Raw genomic sequence first — 20,016 nt, 5'->3', positions numbered from 1 at the left:
TATTTCCAGATGGATTAATGACCTAAATGTGAAACGGTACCAAATATATTCTAAAAGACAATATAGGAGGCTATCTTTAAGCCACAAAGTAGAAAGATGGAAAAAAGTATAAGCTTTAAAGGAAAAGATTGATGTATTTACCCACATTAAATTAAGAAATATTTTCCAACAAAAGGAAACACAAAGATAGTTAAAAGAGAGGTCATGCCACAGAGTTTGAAAAGATCACTGCAACATATAAAACCAATAGAGAGACTACTATTCAAAATATGAAAAGAACTTAAAAAGAATAAAGCTGGAGGTATCTCACGCCCTGACTTCAGACTATAGTACAAACCTACAGTAATCAAAACAGTATGGTACTGACACCAAAACAGACATATGGAACAGAATAGAGAGACCAGAGATAAACCTATACACTTATGGTCAATTAATCTAAGACAAAGGAGGCAAGAATGTTCAATAGGAAAAAGGTCTCTTCACTAAGTGGTGCTGGGAAAACTGGACAGCTACTTGTGAAACAATTAAATTAGAACACTTTCTCACATCATATACAAAAACAAATTCAAAATGGATTAAAGACCTAAATACAAGATCAGAAACCATAAAACTCCTTGAAGAAAACATAGGCAAAACACTGACATAAATAATAGCAATATTATTTTGGATCTGTCTCCTAAGACAAAGGAAACCAAAGCAAAAATAAACAAATGGGACCTAAATAAACTTAAAAGCTTTTGCACTGAAAAGGAAACCACTGACAAAATGAGAAGACAACCTACTAAATGGCAGAAAATATTTGCAAATGATATGACCTATAAGGGGTTAATATCTAAAATATAAAAAAGCTCATTAAACTCAATATTAAAAAAACAATTAAAAATGGGCAGAAGACCTGGATAGACATGTTTCCAAAGAATACATACAGGTGGCCAATAGGCACATGAAAAGATGCACATCACTAATCAACAAAGAAATGCAAATCAAAACCACAATGAGATATCACTTCATACCTGTCAGAATGGCTATCATCAAAAAGACTACAAATAACAAATGTTGGCAAGGATGTGGAGAAAAGGAAACCCTAGTACACTGTTGGTAGGAATATGAATTGGTGCAGCCACTATGGAAACAGTATGAAGGTTTCTCAAAAACTAAACTTAGAACTACCATAAGATCCAGCAATTCCACTCTTGGGTATATATCCAAAGAAAACGAAAATACTAATCCAAAAAGATGAATGCACCCAATGTTCACAGCAGCATTATGTACACTATTTACAATAGCCAACATATGGAAGAAACCTAAGTGCCTGCTAACAGCCAAATGAATAAATAACATGTGGTATGATACATACACACACGCACACACAGACAGAGAGAGAGAAATATTACTCAGCCGTGAAAAAGAAAGAAATCCTGCCATTTGCAACAACATGGATGGACATGGAGGGTATTATGCTTAGTGAAATAAGTCAGACAGAGAAAGACAAATACTGTATGTTATCATTTATATGTGGAATCTAAAAAATAAAATGAATGAATATAACAAAACTGAAATAGACTCACAGTTATAGAGAACAGACTAGTGGTTACCAGAGGGGAAAGAGAAGGAGGAAGGGGCAAGATAGGGGTAGGAGATAAAGAGGTATAAAATGTGTAAAATAAATTAGCTACAAAGATATATTTACAGTTCAGGAAATATGGTCAATATTTTATAATAACTTTAAATGGAGTATAATCTATAAAAATGTTGAATCACTATGTTCTACACCTGAAAGTAATATAATATTGTAAATCAACTATACTTCAATTACAAAAATGAAATAAACTCTTAAAAGCAAGAATAAAAAGGCAAATAACCCAATAGAAAAATAGGCCAAAAATTCAATAGACCCTTCAAAAAACAGCAAATCCCAAAAGCCAATAACTATATTGAAAATTGTAAAATATTTGTATTTTCACCAGTAATCATGAAAACTAAAATTCACACCATAATGAGGTACCACTACACACAGATTAGATAGGAAATATTAAAATAAATGATAACAACTAATGTCAAGGAATTTAAATATGAATCACCACCACTGTTGGAAGTGTAAGTTGATTTGACCACTTGTCATTATCTTGTGGTTTAAGGACATATTTTCTTTGTGACTCAGCATCTCATTCCTGAAACTTCCCTGTAACCCAGTATTTCACTCCCTAGAGAAATGTGTTCTCCTGTGTACTAGGATACATATATAAACATGTATGTTGTTCAGCATTGTTCATGACAGCCATAAATAGAACACAACACAAATATCTATCAACAGTATTATAGGAATGTGCACATAAGTAATAAATCTACAAAGAAAAACAATGAATGAATTAACATAAAAGTTAGGTAAGTGGTTATTGTTTGTGCTATGGGAGGGTTTTGTGATGATGCAAGGCATGGAGGGGATTCTTGGTTGTTGCCAATGTTCCATTTCTTGACCCGTGTGATTGTAACAATTGTTATTGCTTCATAATTTTTATTAAATGTACATAGAGTCTATAGATTTTCCATCTAAACTCACAACGAAAAACAGCTATTGTGCTTACTACCTAGGGAGTTAAGTACACAGGAATGATGCTACAGATGAATACTTATGTCTCCACAGCGATCCTTGCTGGCCACAAAAGCTAAAGCACCAGGATAACTGCCTTTCCTTATTTTCAAATTCCAAGTCTCACATAAATGCACTGAGTTTGTGGAATTTCTTTTACATAAAGATCCCAACCTGAAAGAGGGTCTGGGATTTTTTTTTCTTAACTTCTAACCTCTGCCTTAGGAAGGTATACTAGAAAATGTAGTAGCCCCCTTATCCTCAGGGTATAAGTTCCAAGACCCCAGTGGTTGCACGAAACAGCAGATAGCATCGAATCCTATATATACTGTGTTTTTTTCCTATACTTACATACCTATGATAAAATTTATAAGATAGGCACAGTAAGAGGGTAACAACAACTAATAATAAAATGTAAAAATTATAGCAATATACTATAATAAAAGTTATGTGAATGTGGTCTCTTCCTCTCTCAAAATATCTTATTGTACAAATTTAATGCCTTTTCCATCTTAACTAAGCACTTATCATGCACTGTGGCCATAACTTTTGCAATTTGAGGTGTGACCGCAAAACTAGCATGAATTTACTTTTCCTTCTTCACAATTTCACATACAGAAGATTCATTCTTACCATAGATCTTAGCAACCTCAGCATATGATTTTTTCTTTCCTATCAAACCAAGAACTTTCACCTTTTCACCCAAAGAAAGTACTTTACAGCTTCTCTTTGGCATATCCAAATTGCCAGCATCACTCCTCTTTTCCTTTGGGACCATTATTAAGTAAAATAAGGATGACTTGGACACAAGCACTGTGATACTGAGACAGTCAGTTCTATAACCAAGATGGCTACTAAGTGACTAAGGGATGAGATACGCCAGACAAAGGGATGGTCCATACCCCGGTGGGTGGATGGATGATACAAGATTTCATCACACTACTCAGAAATTTATGAATTGTTTATTTCTGGAAGTTTCTATTTAATATTTTTGGACTTCGGTTGACCGTGGGTAACAAACAGCAGAAAATGAAATCTCGAATAAAGGGAAATGACTATAGATCAAATAGATGCTGAATGCCAATCCACTTATTTCACTCTAGGAGTAATCTTGAATGAATCAATTATAATACCATCTGAACTCTCCAAATATCTTTAGTTCTTTAAAATTGGTAAGAAGTGGTCTTGTTAATGAGATAAGTAATTCTTTTTCCCCTTGTCAATAAACAACATGGTGCACATATTCACTGAAGTGTATCAAAACTCACACCTGTTAAATGACATTTTCAAATTAACTTCCTTAAGGTGATCTTGCCCTTAGAGAAGTAACTTTTCTTGCTTTTTCAGAGTCCTTAACTCCAAGAATCAAGTTTATTATTTAACTATACCTACACTTCCAAATACTCTCACCAATAGCCACTGTCCCCAAAGAGTTTAGACTCCAGGGTTGCCCTGAAGCATTTTTTTAAAGGAAAAAAAAATCTCACTAGAAAAAAGTATTTATATTCTCTTTAGGTTTAGTCTTCCTATGGGTATCAAATAATATTCACTCCTTCCTTAAACCTAACACAGACAAAAAAATTCCTGAGCCTATACCCTGCCGACTTCTGAATTCTGAATTTGGGATATAGTAAATTAATGATTAATAGTTTCTTCTTCAACGTACTTTAGTACAAACACACACACATCCTAATATTTTTAGTCTTTTAAAATACCATCACAATTGAACGAGATTACTAACTTCGATACTAAGATATCATAATATAGGATTTCCTACTATGGTACCATAAAACATTGATCTCTGATGGCTCAATCACACTGAAAAGCTCTACAAACTCTAGGGTTCTACAGCTGTAGTTCTCCTTTTGCACTGCTTATTGAGAGGATAAATTTGTATTCATACCTTATAACTTCTCTTTAAACTTGCCTTCCATTCTTAGGTTACTTAAGATTTTGTATATTCAAATCTGTCCATAAATTGGAGTCAAATATTACTCTGATATTTGATTAGGTGCTAAAATCAGTGGAAAATATTGTTTAAGGGAGTAAAGTCAAAATTACCCTTGAAAATCTCTTAATCAATCATAATATATACTGTCCACTAAATAATTTATATCAGTTTCTCTAAAGCTTATTTAATCAATTTCCCTTACCCATCCTCTCAATTAATTATTCAATGAATTATTTGAGAATGGCAGAGAATCATGAATTCCTAAATAATGTATTCTTCTTCTCACGTACCTACTGGCTGTCTTTTCACTAGTTTCAAGCCCTGTTTCAAATGTAGCTGGAGCCAATACTGTATCAACTGCATTGCCCCCATTAATACTGCCATATCATTCAGGGACTTTTCCTCCGTCTTCATAAACAATCTAATTTCCCTTCTATCATCCATTTTGGACGATGCAGGTACACAAATGACCTTCCCCAGACTTCTTCCCTCTCTTCATAGCCTGATAACAGCTTGTGAAATTTTCCTATGGGAAACTAATAAACTCACAAGAAAGCATTAACCTAGGCATTCATGTTAAACCATGCATTCTCAAACTTGACACTCGGCCAGTGTTTCCAGGCCAAGATTACTACTTTTCTCAAGTTACTCCCCTGCTGAAAGAGTATTCATTACATCAATTTACAAAAGCTGTGAGCACTCCCCTTCCTCAGCAACAATCTGTTAATTTAGATAAACGGTGGAGTATTTCTTGGCTAATTTCTATGGTAGTCTTAGATGGAGGCACAGCCATATGTTATGTCACAGTACAGTAATCTCAGACAAGCCCACAAGTATATAAATCCTTATTTATGTAGACTTGAATATCTGGAAGAGCATGAAAGTGGGTCTGTTACTAGAAGAAGAGCCTACTTTACAATACAAAACACATAGAGAACAGTGGATAGCGTGGATAGTGTTTTCCTCTTTTCCATTTAAAGTCTATACAGGTTTCAGCTTAAAGCTGCATCTCTGTAGGTTCTCCCTAACTTTTCTCCTCTTCACCATGACCTTGGTATTTTTTAGCTTTCTTCTTACTCTGCAAGGCTTGATTAGCAGTCAATAGGCTCCTTTCATCTTCTCAGCAAGATAGGCTGTGGGAGAGGTCACGTACCTTGAAGGTCCTACAGAAATATGTTTTAATCTTTCAGTTAAACATCTACAGTCAAAATTTCTCTTGCAAACGTTGATAGCCTTTATTTGGTGTTATGATAATAGAAACTTTATTTTCTCATCTAAGCTAAGGCTCTCTTCTAGGAGGGGGGACTTGGAGAAAACACATCTTGTCTTACTGCATAACACTGAAGACAGAGAACAGAATTGTATGGCACCTTTTCTTGAGGAGATGATGACATTGCACTGTGGTATTCTTTTTTTCTTCTTTAATTAATTAATTTTTATTTATTTTTGGCTGCGTTGGGTCTTCATTGCTGCGCGTGGGCTTTCTCTAGTTGTGGCGAGTGGGGGTTACTCTTCATTGCGGTGTGTGGGTTTCTCATTGCGGTGTCTTCGCATGTTGCGGAGCACGGGCTCTAGACACGTGGGCTTCAGTAGTTGTGCCATGCAGGCTCAGTAGTTATGGCACACGGGCTTAGTTGCTCTGGGCATGTGGGATCTTCCTGGACCAGGGCTCGAACCCATGTCCCCTGCCTTGGCAGGCGGATTCTTAACCACTGCGCCACCAGGGAAGTTCTGCACTGTGGTATTCTAATGAGAGAAGTGGAATTTTTTTAAATCGTTTTGCATAGAGGGAATTTACCACCATAGTGGTGATATCTGACTTCTCTTGTGTCTTAACTTCTGAGACCTAAAGCCATTCAGCAGTGTTTTCTTGGTAGCTCTTGAAATACCAGACTGTAGTAGAAGAAATTACAGACCTTTCTCCAATGTCTAAAGCCAGTTTATTAACCAGAAGCACAATTTAAGGACTCTGTACTTCAAATAAATCAAGTCCTTATAGTCTCTAATTTATACATAATCTTTCAGTTCCATTATTTTTCATTTCCAAAGATAATTTTTTTTAAATCCACTAGGCTATATTTCCTACCTAAACTATATGTTCCATTAAAATAAAAGTATGGGGGTTGCTAAATGGGCCAAGATCCTCTCATGTTCTATCGTGTATGTCATTAAAAATAATTTAGAAAGCAATGCCATGTTTATTATCAGATTATGTGTCTGTTATAAAAGATACATTGGAAAACCAGGTTAATCATATGTGGTTTGATTGAGAAATTCAATCTTGATGAAGTAAAAAAATTTAAATGTTTAATTTTTTTTTCAGTAACTGCTACAAGGGAAATTTAATGCTTTTGCAGTCTAGAGCAAAAACTACATCTAATTTTAAAGAATTCATTTAAGTAAATATATGGACATTTCATGTACTACTATTATTATGTTATTATTTTTATTGGGGGGATATTTGTTCAAAGCAACAACTCCAAATAGCCAAAAAGCTTCCCACATGCTCTTCTCTAAATTCCTGTTTTGTTTAATTATAACCCTGAGTTTAGAATTAAAAAGAAAAAGGGGAAAGGAGGGAGACCCTCCTCTGACTACAAGCACAATTAGCTGCCCATTAGCAGTTATGATCCTGGTCTTCTGCCTCTGATATCAGTGGCCTCTAATAACATGGGATGGGTTCACTCTGTGGCTTCAGCATGGGAAGAGTTTATGGTTCATCCTCATTCTTGCCTCTTTTACAACAGAAGAACCCCCCAAAGTGGAAACCATGTCTTACTTCTGTCACTTCCAGCAGTAACCCCCTCCAACTTATTCTCTGGGCTACTGTTTGACCACACTGAGTTCTCTTTTAAGCTCTCTGAGAGTGACAGTGAACTAACTGGAGGACTGGTATTTTTATCATCTCTTACCCAGAAACACTGTTTCTTCTACCAGGTCTAACTGGTAGAACAAATGAAACAAATTTTCAAACAACAAAGTTTCAAACACACAAAACCTATCAAATGATTTGTTTGTTGCTTTGTTTTGATCTCAATAACTGTAGTTTTCATCTCTAGAAGTTAAATTTGGTTCTTTTATATATCTTCTATATTTCTACATAACTTTTTTTAACATGTATGGTACAATTATAAAAGCTATTTTGACTTCCTTATCTTCTCATTCTAACATCTGTGCCAGTTTTGGGTCACTTTCAAGTGATTATTCTTATTATAGTTCATCTTTCCCTGTCCCTTTGTATGCCTGGTAATCTTTGGTTGGATGCCATAACTTATTAATTTTGCCTTGTAGTAGTGATGAATATTTTTGTATTTCTATAAATATTATTGAGTTTTGCTCTGGAACATAGTCAAGTTACTTGGAAAGGTTTTCACCTTTTTGTGTCTTGCCTTTAAGATTTGTTCTGCTCTCAAAAACTTCATTAGTTAAATGTTTTATATCTATTGTTTAGATGATGAAAATGAAATTCCTAGAGAAAATGTAAAAGCCATGTACCTGGCTGTGGTAGGATCTCAAAAATTATCATTGAATAATTTGAATTCATACCCCTCTGATTCTAAAAACACCACGGTGTCACGCTTCACAACGTTCCTCTGTTTTTAATTAACTCACTTATTAGCTAGATGAAAAGTCCCTCAAAAGTTTCTTAAATATAAAATTTAAATACTGTGCTAAAAATATATATAATAGTTTTCTTACCACTGGCTCTAACAATTTACTCATCTAATTCAGGCTTTTCACTTAACAGTAATTATATATGGTTATAATATGTGAGAATATGCAACAAGAACTTACGTTGGAAAAATATCTGTTCTTACATTTCATGTTATAAAAATGTTTTCACTGTACAGGAAAAGCCAGACATATTCTAAAATATTTATTTGCAGTAATGTCTTAGAGATATATTTTCCTTTAATAATTAATTAAACTAAGAACTGACAATAACATTGATTGAGAAGGAGTATAATTTTGAGGTTCCTGCCTCAGAGATAATGTTAATCTTCACGTTCACATTTCATGTAGTTTAGTTCAGAAAAAAGTTTTCATTTTCCCCTTTGTAACAAAAAGAATCCCCATTCTGCATTCAGAACAGTAACAGTAAAAAACAAAGGCCTACTTTATATAAAATCAGAATTTATAAAAACACACACACCCATATATACATATATGTATGTGTGTGTGTGTGTGTGTGTGTGTGTGTGTATATATAACTTCCTTATTCTTGTTTCCAAAATATTACTGTAAAGAAAATTATGACTTATGTGGTATTTATTCATGAATAAACTCTAATGGAGAGTTCTACTCCTCGTTTTTGTCCAGTGTATGAACCCATATATAAGTTATGGAAATCCCCATCTTATGAGGAAGAATCTGTCTCTCGTTATAGAGATTGAAAATGCCAGCTACTTAATCTCTGAGTATCCTTTAAAGCCATAGGCTAGCATATGACCTTAGCTCTGACAATCAGTTATATCCATTCTGGAGACTGGACTAGAAGCTACTGACAAGAAGAAAAGACTGCTTAGAATATATTCTGGAAGTGGAAAGCACAAACTGTTTTCAGTATCCAGAACAAATGTATCAGTGATTCATATTACTGTATTTAGCATCCCCTATCATTGATATTTGTAGTTCTAGCTGAAGTGTCTCTGCCCAGTGACTCTTGCACTAGGTTGTTCCCTGGACCAATTCTACAGCATGATTCCTAGGCATAAGTTTAAACTTCCAAACACCAATCCTGGTTCTTGAATCTTTTATTTAGAGATTCCATAAACTGTCCAATATCTTTTTAATAGTTTATTTTCTACTTAATTAACCCAGAGTAAGTCATCGATTGCTCTAACATAAAAACTGATACCAGGAGAGATCAGAGACAACAGATCATTGAGAATATAGGGGAAATTGCCATCACTTATCTAGCCTGGTTGACACTGGAGACAGTAAATCCCTAGTTGGCAATAAGAAACAAATTGAGAAAAAATTATCCTTAGAGTCTCCTGGAACTTAAAGCCTACTAGTGACCTGACTAGGGAAAATCAAGTAGTAACTTACATGTAAAAGTATGAAGGTCCTGGGACTTCCCTGGTGGTGCAGTGGTTAGGAATCCACCTGACAGTGCAAGGGACACGGGTTTGAGCCCTGGTCCGGGAAGCAAATAAGCCCACGAGCCACAACTACTGAGCCCACGTGCCACAACTACTGAAGCCTATGAGCCTAGAGCCTGTGCTCTGCAACAAGAGAAGCCACAGCAATGAGAAGCCCGCACACTGCAATGAAGAGTAGCCCTCACTCGCCACAACTAGAGAAAGCCCGTGCACAGCAACGAAGACCCAATGGAGCCAAAAATAAATAAATAAATTTATCTTTTAAAAAAGTATGAAGGGCTTCCCTGGTGGCGCAGTGGTTGAGAGTCTGCCTGCCGATGCAGGGGACATGGGTTCGTGCCCCGGTCTGGGAGGATCCCATGTGCCGCGGAGTGGCTGTGCCCGTGAGCCATGGCTGCTGGGCCTGCGCGTCCGGAGCCTCTGCGTCTGGAGCCTGTGCTCCGCAACGGGAGAGGCCACAACAGTGAGAGGCACGTGTACCACAAAAAAAAAAAAAAAAAAAAAAAAAAAAAGTATGAAGGCCCTGAATATTCCAAATCTGTAGGGTGTCATGGTTACTTCTAAGGGCACTGGGAGAGCATTCTTTCCCAATTGTGTATTCTTAGCTCCCTCGTCAAAGATCAGTTGGCTGTATATGCATATGTTTATTTCTAGTCTCTCTATTCTGTTCCATTCGTCTTTTTGCCAGTACCATGCTGTTTTGAGTACTGTAGGTTTGTAATATATTTTTTGAAATCAGAAACTCTTATGCCTCCAACTTTGTTCTTTCTCAGAACTGACAAATGGTGTTGGTGAAATTGGATATCCACATGCAAAAGAATGAAACTGGACTCTTGTATCATACACAAAAATCAACTCTAAATGGATTAAAGACTTAAAGATAAGATCTGAAACTGTAAAACTCCTAGAAGAAAACATAGGGGAAAAGATCCTTGACACTAATTTTGGCAATGATGTCCTATCTATATGACACCAAAAGCACAGGCAACAAAGCAAAAATGGGCAAGTAGAACTACATCAAACTAAAAACCCTCTGAACAGCAAAGGAAACAATCAACAAAATGAAAAGGCAGCCTATGGAATAGAAGAAAATATTTGCAAACCCTGTATCAGATAAGGGGTTAATATTCAAAATTTATAAGAAACTCCTATGACTTAATAGCAAAAAAAAAAAACCCTAAATAACCCAATTTAAAAATGGGCAATGGGCTTGAACAGACATTTTTCCAAAGAAGATATATATAAATGGTCAACAGATATATGAAAAGGTGCTTGACATCACTAATCATCAGGAAAATGTAAATCAAAACCACAATGAGGGAATTCCCTGGTGGTCCAGTGGTTAAGACTCTGTGCTTTCACTGCTGAGGGTGCAGGTTCAATCCCTGGTCAGGGAACTAAGATCCCACATGCCGCACAGCACAGAACAAAAAACCCGCCAAAAAACAACAAAAGAAAACACACAATGAGATATCATCCTGAACCTGTTAGGATGGCTATTATAAAAATAAATAAAATAAAGTATTGGTAAGGATGTGGAGAAATTGGAACTAGTGGGTACTGTTGGTAAGAATGTAAAATGGTACAGTTGCTATGAAAAATAGTATGGAGGGGGGCTTCCCTGGTGGCGCAGTGGTTGAGAATCTGCCTGCCGATGCAGGGGATGCGGGTTTGTGCCCCGGTCCGGGAAGATCCCACATGCCGCGGAGCAGCTGGGCCCGTGAGCCATGGCCACTGAGCCTGCGCGTCCGGAGCCTGTGCTCCGCAACGGGAGAGGCCACAACAGTGAGAGGCCCATGTAGCGCAAAAAAAAAAAAAAATAGTATGGAGGGTCTTGAAAACCTTAAAAATCGAATTATCACGTGACCCAGCAATGCCACTTCTGTGTATATAGTCTAAAGATTTGAAATAAAGACCTAAAATATATTTCTGCACTACCATGCTCACTGCAGCATTATTCATGATAGCCAAGATATGGACAAAACGTAAATATCCATTGATGGATGAATACATTTTTAAAATGTGATATATACATACAATAGAATATTGTCCAGCCTTAAAAAAGAAGGAAAATCTGCCATGTGCAGTAACATAGATATAACTGAAGACGTTATGCTAAGTGAAATATGCCAGTCACAGAAGAACAAATACTGCATGATTCCACTTATATGAGATATCTAAAATAGTCAAACTCATAGAAACAAAGAATAGAATGATAGTTGCCAGGGGCTGTATTATACACTTAAAAATGTGAGAGTAGATCGCATATTGTTTTCTTACCACAATAAAATTTCTTTTCATAAATTAATAAAAGAAATTAAAAATAAAGACAACAGGATAAACCAATGTAATAAGAATGTAATATTCCAGTCGTAAATTCCCAGCTCAAGATAATGCCAAAATATCATTAACTTTCTGTGAATGTGATAAAAGTCTTACTTCTTGCATCCACAGGTTGAGATAGAATAACACTAAACATTTAATTCTGATGACTGCTTTATTATGAGAGTTTAATTGGCATCTTGGAATGGGGCATTGACTGAAAAAGAACTGGACTTCTTTGTAGTGGGATGAGGATATAATGGTAGATTCCAATAAAGAAAGGACTCTCCAACCCTCACTTGCCATCTTTCTAAGGAGAAGTCAATTTTACAATATATATTAACATTTTTTTCGCCATGATTGGAGACATGTAATGACTTAGCCAAGAAGAGTTACCTAGAAAATGGAAGTCAATTTTTCCCATCCCAACCTCTTTAGCCTTCCCTGTGTTGATTCTTGGTACCTTCAATACCACTATTCTCCACTAGTCAGGGTGGAGACATGAAGATGAAATGATAAATGGCAGTTTTACTTAAGTCTGCCTCCCAGTAGGACTCGTAGGATGCCCCAAAATTCCATAAATATTTCATTAGTTTCTTAGTATATCATTAAAGTAGTACACTCAGCCACAAGCAGAATCACCATCTTGGCTGCATGTCTCAGGGAATAATATTTTTATTAGGAAGAGCCCACTAAGAGCCCCAAGAGCTTCCTCTATTTATTATAATAATATGTCAAAAGCATGATTAAATCCCTAAGAGAATCACAGTGATTAGTTTCACTACTGAAGATTTTACAAATTCAGGGTTGGTGATTTCTATCATATTCCCTTTTAAAATTTCAATTTGTCTAGTGTAGAAGTCAGAGTATTCAGGAGTAAAACAGAAGACTGTTATAAATTTGATCAGCTAGAGACAGCAAATTGAGACCGTTGTTCTATATGTGGTCTCTTCACTAGAACAAATCAATAAGGTTCTAAGGAACCTGCTTTGCTTTCTAAGTAATCGATAGCTATTAATTAGGCACATGCTTTTATTCCTTTACTCTAAAAAGCTGAGAACATCAGAACAATTTGCTTGCAAATCACAAGGCAGCAGTATTAATTTCACTGTATTGTCTCAACTTTTTCATTCTATATCACAGCTTAGCTCATAGGGACCTTGACCTTCTGACATCACACTTATCCTCTATTTTAATGACATCATGCTCAGAGAACCTACAGATCAGTAAATAGACTATCCAAAGTGTCTTGGCAAGACCCATGTCTGCCTGAAAGTCATAGATAAATTGCATGAACCTTGTCCATTCCCTATGTTTTAGGAATCTCCCACTTTATGAGGCAAATCCACCTTTCACCATAGAAGCTAAACATCTCAAGTACTTGTTTTCTCAGCCTCCTTTGAAACTAGGGCATTAGCACAAAAACGGAATTCTATCAGTTGGATGCATATGCCCCAGATTTGCAATTAAAAGCTGCCAGTGAGTGAGTGGAAAACAGCAATTGTAGAATCTATACTGGTCACACAGAAGAACCCTAGTGGAAGCAATATCCTCTTTCCAGCAGCATCTAAGTTCCGTGTTTGTGAGCTCAGCATTACAATCTGCAGAGTAATCAAGTAATCCAGCAGTAGTGGCAATCTCATCTTCACCACATCAGACCATGAAATAAATTTAGACATTTCTCCTGGCTGATAGTTTAGACCCACGGTTCTCTGACTCTCCAAACCATTCTCTATATCATTGTAATAAATTCATTTTCTTAAAGTTATCTAAGTCATATCATGTTGCTTAAAACCAAGAGTTCTGCCGATACACCCAATTAGCATTTAGTAAGCATCTTCAACTGGCCTTATCAGACCCTAAAGGAAACTAGATAAATAGGATACAAACTCTGTTAGTGCATATGCTTGTGGGGGAAACTGTGATGGTGTTAGAGTACACACATATGTAATAAACCGTGGGAGTATAGCTAAAATTTTGCTTTTCTTATGCTAATTGTGATTTCTTCTTTGTGGATTATTAAAGTAAAATGCTTAATTCCTGAACATTTGGATCTATTTTTAAATAATTTTTGTTACTGATTTCTAACTCAACATCTCAATGGTCAGAAAGCATATTTTATTGTATTTCAGTCTTTGAAATATGTTGAGACTTGCTTTATGTACAACCATATAATTAATTTTGTAATATAGTCTATAAATACTTGTTAAAAGTGTGATTTCCATCATTGTTGCATAGAGCGTTTTATATATTTCAAATTGATCAAGTTTGATAGTTGTGTTAAAAATCTTCCATGGACTTTTGGCTGGTTGTTCTACCTGCTACTGAGAGAGTTGTGTTAAAATCTCCCACGATGACTGTGGATTTACATATTTATTCTTCTCTTCCTGTCAATTTTTGCTGTATGAATTTTTAAAAACATTATTGTTTGTATGAAATCTTAGATTTATTACATTGTTTTAGAGAATTGATCTTTTAATCATTATGGTATTTGAAACAAATTCTACAGGTAAGCCATTTGAATAAGATAATTTAACAAGGTTGCTGAATCCAAGGTCAGTATTTTTAAAACTCAATTGTATTTGTACAGACCAACAGCAAATAGGATATTCAGAAAACGATGCTCTTGATGGTAATATCTAAAAAGTGAAACACATAAAAATAAATCTAATGAGAGATATGAAGACTTCTATATGCAAAATTACGAAGCAGTACTGAGAAAAATTAAAGAATACCTAAATAAAGGGATATACCATGTTCATGGACTGAGGGACTCAACTTATTAGAGAAATCAATACTCCACATATTAATCTCAGTTTCAACAGAGTCAAGTCCCATTAATTTGGGGTTTTTTATTTTTGCATTTGGCTGTTATATTTGTTGCATATTTGTTTGTTTGTTTGGTTTTTATTTCTTTGGGGAGATTAACAATGGTTTTAAAATCACTGGGAAGTGTGTCCTCCTACAATTTAAAACTGCTACTCTCTTCCTCATTGATGCTTAAAATTTCATATTTAGATATACATTCTATAACTTTACCTTTCTTTGCCCCTCTTAAATCTCACTCCTCACACTTCCCTGGGAGAGGCAGCACCTTAAGGCTTGTAAGCCATTTACATTTCAGTACAAGTGATACAAGTTTCCTAGAAGAAGTTTTGGTAGGAGAAGGAGAGAACAGAGATAAGAGGCACCTAAAAGGGCAAGGAAAAAAGAAAATGAGTTCAATAAAGACAACCACAGATTGGAGAAAGACCAGCCTTTTGCTATTTCTCAATCCTTCTTAGAACAGCTCTGTTTATTGACATTCAGAAAAACAGATGACTGCAGTATTTCTGCTTATTGATTTACTTTATATTCCAGTATAAGCCACTACCAATCAAGCAGTCATCATCTGCTTAATCCAAAGTTTTACTTTACAATTGTTTTTTATGTTTTTTAAGTTGATATGACATCTGGATTCTAAAACATTGCATTCTGTTCTCTTTTGGATACAGGAAAAAATATTTTGATGTTTGAGACTGTATGATTAATTTTCCAAATGGTGGAAAGACTACTGGATTGAGAACAGAGATTTTAATACTTCTTAATATTTAATATGCAATCATTTATCTTTGGTAAATTGCTTAGCTAAGCAGGCTCATATTTTTCTCATTTGTAAAATGAAGGGACTAAAATATCTCATGAACCTGTTCTCAACCCCTTTAAGAGTGCATGACTCTTAGATGTTCATTGGATCACTCAGGAAATTCTTTCTAAGAATAAGACAGTATAATTTTAGATGACACCTTTCTTTTAATAACATCAATTAATTTTTTCCTCAAAAATTTCAAGTTAAGCAGTAGAGATAAATATCTTTTAGATATGGGGATATCAATAAAGGCTGAAGTTTTACTAAGCTTACAGAGTTGAAAGTAAAAGGATAAGTATTGTTAATATCAATATTATCATTAAGAAAATGCTTTTTACATCTTGTAGGTTTAGTTCAGAAACAAATAATGTTTTAAGTCATCTCCAAATGCTCAAAGGGCAAATAATTTATTCTATATATGACAATTATAATAACACAACACTTTTTGATTCCTTAAGTATGATTTGTAATTCAAACTTACCCCTCATTTATTATAAAAAAAGTTTATTCCTTTGATCTAAATTAATTTACTAAAATAGATATAAATTCTCTGTGTTAGATAATATTTTCAAATGTAACTTCCTTGTCTTACGATACCCTCACTTGAGACAGGCAATATAATAGATGTATTATTAAAATGCCTGCTCTTTCTACAATCTAATGGTTTTCAACATGACTTAGTCAATCAGTAAATACTTACATCAAAAGTTACTGAGACCAGGGATTTCTCTGGTGGTCCAGTGGGTAAGACCCTGTGCTCCCAATGCAGGGGGCCCGGGTTTGATCCCTGGTCAGGGAACTAGATCCCGCATGCATGCTGCAACTAAGAGTCCACATGCTGCAACTAAGATTCTGCGTGCCACAACTAAGAAGTCTGCATGCCGCAACTAAGACCCAGTGCAGCCAAATAAATAAATATTTTTTAAAAAGAAAAAAAGTTACTGAGACCAGTGGTTTTTAAATTGTAGTTCTTGGAGTTTGGGGATTTTGTCAAGGACATTTATGAGTTTATGAAAGAGCGGAGGGTACAAATAATCAAAGCCACACTTATTTTGTATTTCATAATTTTATTGGGATTACATGTAAAATTCTGTTTGAAAGATGGGATATGTTCTATTAAACATCTGGATGTCACTGACTGTACAGACGCTTTTCAAACGTAGAGGTTAATAATAATAATAATAATAATAATAATGCATATTGAGCATTCATTAAATACCAGGCACTGTTTGAGTGCTTAAGAGGCACTAACTTATTTCATCCTAACATCAATCCAGTGATCATTATCTCAATTTTACAGACGTAGAAATCAAGGCACAGAAAAATTAAATATCTGTCCCAGTTAGTAAATGAAAGAACAATAATCAAACTCAGGCTGTTTAACTCCAGTACGTTCACTCTTACCCACAACATTAATTCACTTTCTTAGGACCTCCTTAGAATAGAAAAATGGACAATCTCAAAAGTCAGAAAAAAAGAGACAAAATAGACTGAATGAAGTTTCTGATCAGAAAAGCAGCAATACAAAAGTGGTATTAAAAAATATTCATCTGGTAATTAATGTAAAATAAATAATAGGAGAACCTAACTTTGGGTATTTGGGCTCATTCATTTATTAATGAATATTAATTGAGCTAGTTATCATCCTTTGTGATTAGGCTACATTAATGAACAAAGCATAAAGAAAATTCTGCCCCCTTGGACTTTCTAATGGATCCAGAGACTAGTTACCTTGGCCCAAAGATCTGGCCTAGGAGGATAGCAAGGAGCCTACAGAGTGTTAGTTGAAAAAACATTCAAATTTTTTTGTATCTAAAGGCTATGGCAGAGATAGAAGAATGAGAAAATCAGAAAGAGGGACTAGGTTTGGAGAGAAAAATGATTTTGAATAGCTATCTTTCAAGGAATAGCAAGACATTCATTTATGAATATTTAGAAGGCAATTAGCAATACAAAGTTGGGGCTTTAGTGAGAGTACATTACATGGATACCATAGCCATTTCCCACTGAGGTAATAGCCAATCCAATGGCAGGTTTTTGCTGGAAACATAAAATTGAATAAATAGTCTGATAGTGGAGAACCAGCACACAAAATACAGAAGTATGGTGAATTCCCAAAATAATGGAATGGGAAAAATCAAAAAGAAGCACTCAAAGTAACAAACTGATTTGCTAAATATGTAAAAAGAGTAACAGCTACTACATAGTCAACACAATTACAGCAAAAAGATAAGAGTCATCTGTGAGGAGCAAAAAATCAAAAGCAATTGAGATTTTAAAGTAAATGAGACAGAAGAAAAACCTCTGAATTTGGAAATATAAAGCTATTACTGATGTGGAAAATAAAATCTTGGTGCAATGTGGAATGAAAGCAGGGTGAAAAGAGAACATAAAGAGTTCATATATGTCATTTGTTTTGCACATACAGTACAAGGAAGGGGAGGAGTAGACCATTAGGAAGAAGGGCATGCTTCATGTTGGTGCTAACTGCATCAAGAACACTACAGGATTTTGAAACCACAAATTAGCTGATGATTAGAGAAAACTTTACTTAGCTTTGAAAAAGCTGTGCTTCAAATAGCTTACGGATAGCCCAACTAATTCCTTAGTCTTTCCACTACTATATGCTACTTCCAATAGAGTAATACAAACCTGTCACTTGTTTTTAATAATGCTTGCTCATTTCCCCAGCAGTTTTCTCTTAATCTACGATCTTTGACTTCCTTGCCTTAGCTTACAGTAACATTTTAATACAGGGAATATAACAATAATGCTGGACTCATTTATAAGTCCATCTCTTCAAACACATTTTCCCACATGAAATGTTGTTAGGATTAATTAAAAAGAAAGTAAAGTGACAAATAAGAAAACCCTCTTTTAAAAAGATTTTTAAAAAAACCTTTGCTCTGAAAGGCAGATATGAATCACTGACAGCACACATTTGGGTATTAGCTAGGTGTAATAAAGTTCTCACTCTCACTCAAGCTTTGTTTCAGTCCAACTGTGCCCTCTACAGTATTATCAAGTGAATGAAGGTGACTTTAGCTTGAAAGGAATCTGATAAGTCTCTGATACTCAGTCCACACTTTTCAGACAGGAAAGCAATATTTGATTCTTTATAAAAATTTCTGACCTATTTAATTTGGGGGAACTCTCTAAGATAAAAGGTAATTAAATTTAACAAGTGGATACATTTGCTTGGCTGTGTGATGACCACTGGAAAAGAAAATAAAGTTTTATATAATCTAATTGTGTCCTTCAATACTGAAAACTATTATTAGTGACAACGTTGAATTTTACCTGAGCCCTCGAATCCTGGAAAACAGCAAAAGTTAAGATATCTCTCTGCCCTTTGTGTTGTGGAAAACAGCTTATTCCTAAGAACCACCCTTCCACAGATGCCTCCTCTTGTTTACCTATGGCAATGCCAGACAAAGATATTCCAAATTGCCATTTTTTTGGTCTCATAAACTATCATCTGAAGTGTTTATTCCTACTAATCAATTGGAACAAACTGCTTATTAATCAAACTGTAAAGTTTCACTCTTGCCTCCAGGCTCCAGAACTCTGACTCACTGTCAGACTGAGTCAACATATAATCTCTCCTAAGAACAGGCTGACCTCAGGGTAAAATATTCTCTGATCTACCATCCACTCAAGCTACTCTTTTATCCCATTTTCCCACACCCTACCCTTAATACCCTTGTTACTTCCTCTCAAGAGGAGAAAAACCCCTTCTGATTAACCACTGAGAGGCTTGAAGATCTTAGGGTCACAGCATTCTCCCTAATGCAATATTTCTCCTCCCCCAACTGCAATAGACCCCTCCTCGCACTTACCCTTTTGAGTAAAGTTTCTCCTTACTATGCTGGTATTGTTTGGTTTTTTTCAGTTGACATTGGCAACTGATAGAAGTAGTAAATATTGCTGCATCTGGATATATGGGATAATGGGGGACGAAAACTCGAAAATTTTTAATTAATTTTTATTGGAGTATAGTTCTTTTACAATGTTGTGTTAGTTTCTTGCTGTACAGCAAAGTGAATCAGTCATACATATACATATATCTGCTCTTTTTTAGATTTCCTTCCCATGTAGGTCACCACAGAGCACTGAGTAGAGTTCCCTGTGATATACAGTAGGTTCTCATTAGTTATCTATTTTATACATAGTAGTTATATATGTCAGTCCCAATCTCCCAATTCATCCCACCCACCCCTTCCCCCCTTGGTAACCGTAAGGTTGTTCTCTACATCTGTGACTCTATTTCTGCTTTGCAAGTAAGTTCATCTCTACCATTTTTCTAGATTCCACACATAAATGGTACTATACAATATTTGTTTTTCTCTGTCTGACTTACTTCACTCTGTATAACAATCTCTAGCTCCAACCACATCTCTGCAAATGGCACTATTTCATT

The 20,016-nt window shown here is 35.3% G+C and overlaps 1 protein-coding gene across 12 annotated transcripts in view; it reads right to left on the bottom strand.

The window, feature by feature from the left end:
* The window catches only part of LOC308612903 (uncharacterized protein), a 125,753-nt gene that overhangs the window by 58,793 nt on the left and 46,944 nt on the right, over nucleotides 1-20,016 (bottom strand). For 2 of the 12 annotated variants that reach the window (XR_014015172.1, XM_081225711.1), the window contains one exon: nucleotides 5,376-5,704. The exons of 9 other annotated variants lie outside the window; for them this stretch is intronic. Coding sequence is in view for 2 of the 3 variants with exons in the window: in XM_081225711.1 (XP_081081837.1) it covers nucleotides 5,640-5,704 (65 nt within the window). In the remaining variant the exon portion in view is untranslated. Of the gene's footprint in view, nucleotides 1-5,375; nucleotides 5,705-14,066; nucleotides 14,608-20,016 lie in introns of those variants that run through there. One more of the 12 variants, XM_081225713.1, reaches the window with a different exon arrangement.

Source organism: Mesoplodon bidens (genome assembly GCF_964165515.1).
Source record: "Mesoplodon bidens genome assembly, chromosome: 2".
Taxonomy (NCBI): Eukaryota; Metazoa; Chordata; class Mammalia; order Artiodactyla; family Ziphiidae; genus Mesoplodon; species Mesoplodon bidens.
Note: the sequence above shows the minus strand (reverse complement) of the source record. Positions and strands in the feature narration are given on the sequence as shown.